This window comes from Atta cephalotes (assembly GCF_000143395.1).
Source record: "Atta cephalotes unplaced genomic scaffold scaffold00013, whole genome shotgun sequence".
Lineage (NCBI taxonomy): Eukaryota > Metazoa > Arthropoda > Insecta > Hymenoptera > Formicidae > Atta > Atta cephalotes.
Genome location: NW_012130077.1, coordinates 2,892,056 through 2,901,538, shown reverse-complemented (window position 1 = coordinate 2,901,538; position 9,483 = coordinate 2,892,056). Strand labels below are relative to the sequence as shown.

At 29.9% G+C, this 9,483-nt stretch overlaps 1 protein-coding gene across 1 annotated transcript in view; it reads left to right on the top strand.

The window, feature by feature from the left end:
• Positions 1-9,483, top strand: part of LOC105617511 (phosphoinositide 3-kinase adapter protein 1) — a 20,162-nt gene that overhangs the window by 8,642 nt on the left and 2,037 nt on the right. The window contains exons 4-14 of the mRNA XM_012199066.1: positions 4,483-4,639; positions 4,711-5,098; positions 5,433-5,729; positions 5,938-6,073; positions 6,298-6,488; positions 7,062-7,128; positions 7,683-8,006; positions 8,091-8,132; positions 8,316-8,750; positions 8,834-8,944; positions 9,199-9,293. Of these exons, the coding sequence (XP_012054456.1) occupies positions 4,483-4,639; positions 4,711-5,098; positions 5,433-5,729; positions 5,938-6,073; positions 6,298-6,488; positions 7,062-7,128; positions 7,683-8,006; positions 8,091-8,132; positions 8,316-8,750; positions 8,834-8,944; positions 9,199-9,293 (2,243 nt within the window). The remainder of the gene's footprint in view (positions 1-4,482; positions 4,640-4,710; positions 5,099-5,432; positions 5,730-5,937; positions 6,074-6,297; positions 6,489-7,061; positions 7,129-7,682; positions 8,007-8,090; positions 8,133-8,315; positions 8,751-8,833; positions 8,945-9,198; positions 9,294-9,483) is intronic.

The following is a 9,483-nucleotide window of genomic DNA, read 5'->3' as shown; positions in this document are numbered from 1 at the left end:
TACTATAAATTTAAATTATTAATATTAATATATATATATATATATATATATATATATATATATATATATATACACACATATAATAAAAGATGATTAAATCATTACTAGACTAGAATGATAGCGATTTAGGGATTAAAGGGCAGTGAAAATAAAAGAGTTGATAAATGACCGGCACTTTCTTTAAAAGCTGCGTTATCCCAGAGGAATTTCAATTCATCACTGAATGGACCCCCTGTTTTACATCTCCACTTTTAGAAAAGTATGAGATCCAGGATAAACGGACAATAAAAATGTTGAAAGTTGTCTTTTGCAGATGAATTTTACAGATCAAAAAATTCTTCCTATTTCAGTTAATCATTATTTCAAAATTTAATAATTATTAATAAAAGATTTTTATTTTAAACTATTGAGAATTGTTCTGTTAAGTAATATAAAATCTTTATATAATTTAATTTAAAAAATGGACAAATATACAGGACGTAAGAGATTTCAAAAATGTGATTTACGTTTAGCCGAGGGACATGCTTTGATACATTCTGGGCGATAATTCTAAAAATTATGTTCTGATAATTATAAAAAGCTTTTGGTTGATTTCATATAATAATGACGTATAATAATGATCAATGAATCGCCACGTGGATCCAGAAAGTCTCTTGCTACGAGCGATGCTGTCTTAGCGACGCGCCTGCGCCAAGCATGAAGTGTCGAGACGCGATGGTCGGGTATCCTCGAGAAATATTCGAATGTCAGCTCAGTTCCATCGCGCCTTACGCTACAGATCGGTTTTACCCTTGTCAACTCCCGTGTACTTTTTTCTTTTTAATTTTTCAACTAAATATCGGCATAAAATGGATGAATTTAATCTCGCAAATGCAAAGAAATAATATCTCTCTGTCTCTCTCTCTCTCTCTCTCTTTCGTGTTTTTATTAAAACATATTTTTAATATTTTTTATATTAAAAAGTGTTATTTATATAAACTTTAAAATTCTTATACTCAATTTAATTTATGTTTTTAATATGAACATCTCAACGAATCAATCATTAAGTGGTCATTAACTTCAACTGTAGATAATAAATATCTTCTTTTTGGTGATTCAAGATGAATGGATGGAATCGATAAGTGCATAGATTTTAGTAGTGAAGTGAAAATGAGAATAAAAGCGGAAGATTATTACGCCAAACGGAGCGCCGAATATTTCGGTAATTATCTTCCGATATTATCTCATTTTTTCAGTCGTGATAATTTTAAATGCTTAATTTAAGAGAAAGAAATAACAAATTAATAAGTTAATAAATAATTAATTTTGAGATTAAAATAATTAATTTAAGAGAAAAAAATATAACAAATTCAATCAATTTCTAATAAAAAGTTAATTCGGAAATTACTGTTGTAAATAAATAAAAATAAAATTGATAAAATATTATTATGTACAAATTTTGAAAAATATTTCACATATTGCATAATTATGTAATAATATTTATCATAATATAAATAGAGAATGTTTCTTCGACGCACACGTGTTTGCATCTTTCACAAATTCTTTATGAAGACGTCAGCTATCGCATCCCGATGCATCCAATGTAGGATACGTGATATGTTAATGAAATGCAAACCTGCGTGTGAGTCGAATACAGATGAGACTGAAGTAGCATCAGATTTACGCAGACTATTTCTCAATTCTTTGTTCCAAAATTGCTGCATTCTTGTATTTTAGTCTCTTAAAATTAATTATTTATTAACTTATTTCCTTCCTAACATAAAATTTTGTAAATTAAATAAAAATTAAGTTTTTATTGGAGTTAAAATTTTCAAAATCCATAAATTTGGTACCGACTTTTTACTCAAAAAATATTAATATAAGATATACAATCAATAATAAATATATATATATATATATTTTATATATATATAATATATATATATATATATATTAATTTTTTTTTATATCTGTAATTTTTATTTTAATTTTTTCTTTATTAAAAGACTTTTGACTTATAGAATTTTTCTTATTTAGTATAAATAAAATAAAATTAATAATATAAAAAAATATCCTTAGAACTTTTTACAAAAAATAGGTTATTTATCAAATTCTAATTAAAAATCTTATTTCAAAACGATTCAAATTCAATATTTTCTGATTATGATATAAAAAATCTAGACCAATAAATTATATTTTGAACAAATCCAAACAATGCAAACGGATTATATTTCAGTCTATCGTTAGATATTCGGCCTATGGTTGTATAATACCGTCATTGTTTGATATAGACAGCATAGAAACGGACGATTCGAATGGAGAACTCAGAACTTAACATGCACCATACGTATAAAAAAAATTATGGGCATCGCCTAATTCGTCTTGCCGAAGCTGAGCGTGAAAACAATGTGTGCGGGGTGGGGCCTCGAAATAAACGGTACGATTTCCTCTCGAGAGTGACTTTGAGCAGTCGTACTTCGACATCCGCGGAGTCGTCTTTGTTAGAAGTTATTCTTGATTAGAAGAGGCAAAGATTTTTTCCAAAAAAAAAAAAAAAAGAAAAGAAAATGTTATCAAAGTGCGCGAGAATATATAATATTACACAACTGTCGGTGACATTCAATCGTAATCACGAGTAGAAGAATTGAAATTTAGATTCAGTTAAAACGGAGGGTGTGACAAGAAACGGGGTAGTGAATTTTTCAACGACTTATCTTCTGAATCGAGAGCGTTCACAAGAAACGATGGTCGATATCTATGCTAGTCCTCGATTGCAAAGACGAAATCGGCCAAATTTTTTAGATCTTTCCGCAATAACACGTAAGTCGAAGTGAGAGAATGTGAACTCTTGAAAAATGCAAATTAAAATGTAAATGCATTGCGTATATCAAGCTGCGAAAGAGCGAATCATTGCGTCTTGGTATAATCTGACGTGCGCTTCTTCGAGTATGTTGATCTTTTTGTAGCAATTATCATCATTCAGGAGCGACCCACGTGTGTTACAAATCGACTGTATCTCCCGTGATATTTCATTTATGGTTACCAAGTATTACTGACAGTAAAAGTTAAAATAAAATCCACAAAACACGAAATTATAATAATATAAAAAATAATTATAATAATACAAAATGGTAGTAACGTAATAATTAGATATATGTATTTAATATAAAATATTTCGATATAAAAAAATAAACTTGAAGAATAAGTTTAAGATGGTCTCAAGATTATTTTTTGCTACGATCAAGAAAAATACTAGAACTTTTATTTAAAAAAAAATATACAAATAATTATAATAAATATAGTTTCTGGTAAATAAATAAGACAAAAAGAACGCGCATTGCGTGCAAAAAATATTAAAGAAAGTAACATTAACGCCATCAATTAAGTAATTAAAATTCTATGTAGGGACAATGTGATACACATGAAATTTATTTTGAGTCTAAAATGAATTTAACTTGGCCTCGTGGGTAATAAATCCAATTTAAAACCGGAAATACCGAAAACGGAAGCCATGCACCTCCCATAGCGGGAGTAAAAGTTATTACCACACAGTTCGTTAGTAGAATAAAGACTATAGAATTTTCTTTCTTCTTTCCTCCATCACTGTATCACGAGATATTATATATATATAAATATAGACTATAACTGTTATTAATTATTTTATAAAATATTCTATAAAAATGTGCGGGAAATCAAAAAAACTGAACATTTTTAATATTTTTTTTATTCAGAAACAATTTTTTTTAATCCTTCCTTAAAATTTCTTAAAATATTTTTTTAATCGTATATGTCAGAATATTTTTAACATAAATATTGTAATTAAATAGAAAAATGATATGTAAATATTAATATAAATGATTATCTGTTTCTACTAACATTCAATAGGAGCGAAATTGTCACGCCTATTCTATATCCGAATTATGTATCAACAATATCATGTTCATTCAATTGATTCAAGTTACCAGCTGCACGGTGTGCTAATTCCGAGTTAGAATTTTATGAAATAAAATTCTAACTCATTTTATCATTATTTTCATATGTAGCATGAGGTAGTCGCGTTATTCATGGTATTATTTCACCCACATTGTATTACAATATATTGCGTGTTCTGTAATGTGCGTCATAGAAAATTAAATGCATTCCCATGTGTCATGACAAAATTGAATCAAGGTTGCTTGTGACACATATACAACATTTTGAAAATTAAAGAATAGTCAAATAGAGCAACAAATTAACATATAAAGAAAAATCCAGATTAATAAATTGATCTGTTGCAAATAAATGTTAAATAAACTTAGACAAATAAATTAAACCTCAATATTATTTTAATATCGTTTATCGATAAAACTATCCAATCATTTCTACTTCCTAGAAAAATATTTTACTATCTATGTTTTTTTTTGTCTAAAATTATTTGTGAATTTTTTCTGTATGTCCCCATATCAGAAGCAATCTTACAGATACTTGAGCCAATTAATTTGATGTTTCAATTGTTTGTTTCAGGGTCGCATTCAGCTACAATCTTATCAAGAGACGGAGACACAGAGGACGATGTCGTCTTCATCTCTAGCAAGGAAAGCGAGGCTTCTAATCTATGGGTTAACTACCTCACTGCATGTTTCGAGCAAATCAGCCGTCAACAAGGACGGCCGCCATTCAAGTAAGTATAAAGCGAAATATTTTTTTCGTGCCACAATTTCGAATAAAATTTCAACCAAAAACATTTCTCAGAGTACGTCATATTGCTATTGAGGAACCGATAGCACCGAAAACAGAACAGAAGATCCGATCTTCTCGCCTTCAAATCGTCGTCGTGTGCCCGGTATTGCTGGAACGCGTCCGGACCAACCCAGAGCATGCCGTCCATCTGACCAACCATCTGATCCCCGAAAAAGTACTAGCGATGATGTTGGGTGTTCATGACAGTCACATCAACGATACTTATAGATCCAGCCTAGTTTCCTGTGATCAATGGAGAAAGTTTTTCGTGAAGGATCAGGATGAAACATTCGTCGGAGAATTGTTAGGTGCAGCGGTTGCCATTCTAGGCACTATGCCGCCACCAGCCCTCAGAAGCGACAAAACTGCATTTTCCGTGCATCCAAAGAAGGTTAAATTGGTAAGTTTAATTTACTATATGTCTATAGAAGAGAATTCTAAAATGTTTTAGGATTGCAGGAGATACATACAAGAAGAACATAGCAAATTGCAAAAAATTTATCATTATAATTAAAGGACATTCAGTCCTTTTGAAATATATTCACTTTATAAAAAAATAGCTAAAAGACTTGTTAAAAAATAACAATGCTCGAATAATAGGGAAAATATTAACTTTACATACGCGTGAATATTTGTATCATTTGCTCATAGAATATATGATAATTAAATAAAACTTCAAAATAAAAAATGCTGAAACACTACAAAATAAAAGAATATGTGTACTGTGTTCGCAGGGACAGAATAGGATAATCGTTTTATTAAACGATCCGTTGAGTCCCAAAGATAATGTCTCTGTGATTGTTGATCGTTGCGGCGATGCGATCGACATTAGCAATGTGAAAAGAAGAAATCCTTACGCCCTACAATTTTCAATACCCGAAAGATGTCTCGAAGTCTCTATGTTGGTTGGCGTGAGAATAATCAAGAATGGATGTTCACTCGGTGTTAGACAAGTCAAATGCGAAAGTAGACTCAGGGAATTAGATCAGATTCTCAGGGCACATGACAATCCCCTTGAATTTATGTGCCAGGTAATTTGATTTAAAGATTTCTACAAAAATTAGTTTAATTTAACACTGGATTTTAACGATAATCTCTAGATTCAGTTATTTTATAAGAGAAATAATAAATAATTCGCTTTTAGTTCTATCACTTTATCATTATTGTTGTAAATAAACAACAAATTAACAAAATTTTCAAATATTTAATTCACTATTGCCTCTTTTCTATTTATTATAGACCTTCGGCTTCAGTTCTACTGACCGGGAAAAGTTTGACAATTGGATGGTCCATGCATTTCAAAAAAATATGCCTCCTCATTTCAATCTTTTATCCACCCCGACTGGTATAGTGCCCACCCATAAAAGTTGTACGAGTAAGTAGTCTCTTACATAATTGAATAAAAGTCATATATTTGATAGATTTTTATTTCACTGATAATATACACTGATAATATTTCACTGATAATATATTTTTTATTATTTTTTATTATGTTATGATAATAGAAAGAATAAAAATATAAAATAATGTCCAAACTTTTTAAGATAACAATCTTTAAACGATCACGATTTGAGAAAAAGAGACGGATTCGTTTTGTAGGTCCAGAAGAGAATCCGACATTGCTACATTTCGCCGCGCGTTTTGGCCTGGAAAAACTAGCGTGGCAATTATTGGAATGTCCTGGTGGCGATCTGGCATGCGACTTGAAAAACGTTTCCGAGCTAACACCGGCTGATCTTGCTGAGCAAGCTGGACACGCGAGATTAGCCCATCAACTACGGGGCTACATGGTACAAAAAATCATCTTTAGACCGACGTCGCAAATAATCGAACACAATCGGTACTACCGCGATGTTTTATTCTTTTCTCAAAGCATTCACTTTATAAATTTCCAAAAGTAAGATGCCCATTTCGAAAAAGAAAATATAAATTTTATTTAATTAATACGTATATGGTATTAAAATAAAAGTTATTTCTCATTTATTTTTTTATTTAATCTCGAAAGATTCAAGCATTTTATTGTGATAATAAGATTTTGAATTCTTGAATCTCTATTTAGAAATTAAATGAAAAAAGAAGAAATAAATTTTATTTTGATATTAAATAGAAATTATCTTTTCTTTTTTGAAGTCTATCTTACTTTTCTGGGAACTTCTTTTGCTTATTTCAAAGCAGAAATATCTTGGAAAAATTCGCGCGAATTTTGTCATGTCATTTAATTTAATAATCTGCGAACCATAAATGGTTGATGAGTTTAATTAATTAATTAATTAATGATTAATTAATAATTAATTAATTAGTTAAATTAATTAATTCTACATTGCATGTTTCATAACTTTGGGTTCCCTTGGGCAAAACTTCAGCAAATGAACGAGTTCACCAACATGTACAGCTACCTCAAAGTTATGAGCCAAACAAATCGATCAGCAGGTATTAAGAAACATACATATCCTATAACAATATTAAATTGTTATGAAAATATTGTCATAATGATTCTGCTATTCCTTAAGAATTTCGAAGTTTTCTTCAGTTAGGATATTTAAAATTTGTATTACGTACGGTTTTATGTACATAATAATAAGTACACAAGTTATTTGACGCAAATAAAAAGATATAATTTTATATTGAAAAAGAAATTTAAATCCATGAAATACAATTTTTGTTGTATTTGAAATACAAAAATTGTATTTCATTTTCAAAACTGTAAATTGAAAAATTAATAAGAATGTTTGCTTCAAATTCGTATAACTTTCAGTAATATTATAATATATGTATATAAATGCTTTATAAATTAAAAAAGAATCAATATCTTTTTATGTGAGTTCTATATTTTTTATGTAACTTTTTGCACAAAATATCTCTTGTACAAAAAATATTTTTTTATGATTGGCCCTATATTTAAAGATATTCAGTAAAAAATTTAAAAAGAAGTCGGTCTCAATAGTCTTGAGAGGAACTTGAGAGTAATACAAATGTGTATTTAGAAACGCATTCAATCACTGACATCTCCCCGACGACGATCACAAACGAAATCAATAACGAAAAAGAAGATTATTGTCGACCAAGGCCTTTAAGCGAAGCTTATTCAGTACCACCGATTGCAAGACCGGTAACAATTCTACTCCCGAATCTGCAAACAGCGAGTACCTCTAGTATGATCACAAATCCTTTAGCAAATTATTCGGTTGTACCAACGCCCACGCTAGTAATTAATAATCAACTACCGTCCACACCCACGTCCACAACCTTCGTCACGTCAAACGGATTGAATATGCCTTTTCAGGACTACATGAAAATGCATGCTGCTGGTAAATATCCTGAACTGTTACATACACAATTCATTACAAACAATTATTATATAATAATTATATACATATATATATAATTTATAGATGGCTCTTTTACCACAAATTCTCTTCATCATAACATAATTGGCAAGTATTTAAATATTATATTTAAATACTAATATATATTTTATTTATCGGTGTTACATTTCTTAAATGTATAATTAATAAAAATGCAATAATTTAAAAAACAATTGTAGAACAATTATTTTATTTCAATTTTTATCTAATTTTTATCTACTTTCAAAAGTATATATGAAATTATAATTAAAGGTCCAAAATCAATTACAACGAATACAACGAATCCGCCATCCCGAACAGACACACCTACTCGTCAGGAATGTCCCCAAGAAAATTCCTCGGGAACACGAGAGGATAATTGCGGTCAGAAAATATGTCAGAATCTTTCCTATGGCAGAACATCTTCCAACAGCAGTACCAAATCCAGAGAACCATCAGGCCCCCAAGACGAGCTTCTAGAAATCATAAACGATTTTAAAAACAACGTTTTTACGATATCCGAAGTGGAGAGGCTCGTCGAAAATTGGCAGAAGCGAAACGATGTTCAGCAAAGTTTTAAAGACAAACAAAGACAGCTTATGGCAATGCGAGAGGAATACGACAAAATACAAAAACGAATGAAAGAAGAGATGAAGACCCCGACGCCCTTCGACAAGATACGAAAGTTCTTCTCCAAAGGAAAAAAAGGTCACTTTTAAAATACCTAGAATTTATTTACTGATTTCTGAGACAGAGTAACTGAAAAATTTTCCGTCTAATTTTTATTATAGAAACAAAAGAATCTGCTGGAGTTGCCGATTCTTCTACGAACAAATCCGAAAGTATTAGCGGATTAGCTGATCGCCGGCCTGTCAGCAGTTTAAGTCTTCGTAGCGTCTCCAGTAAGTAAATATAACATAATAAATTACATTGTCTAATTATTCAATAAATATCAAATAATATAATTCAGAATGTCTTTAAAAGAATTTTTGTAAAATAAGTTCAAAAGTTCTAAGAGAGTACAAAATATTTAGAAAAGGATTCAGAATTCAATGTATACTTAAAAATCTTTTAAATATCTTTTATAACTTATAAAATTGTTGTAAATAATTAGATACTTTATGCTTTGCATTTTTAATTCTACAAAATTTCTTAGGTTCATCATCATCTGGTAGAATGAGCACTGTCAGCGGTTGCAGCGGTGCAAGCTTGGGTGACAGTGGAACTCATTCTGATTCCGAAGACAGAAGAGTACGTGAAATATTACAAATAAGACATAAACAATTTAGCTAAATAATTATCGACCAATAGTATAGAAAAAAATGATAATCATTAAGTTGCTGGAATTTTAATTTTCGATTCAAAATTTTTATTTTCTCCGCATTTAAAAAATGTGTTAATTATTAAAAATAATATTCTCTCTCTCTCTCTCTCTCTCTCT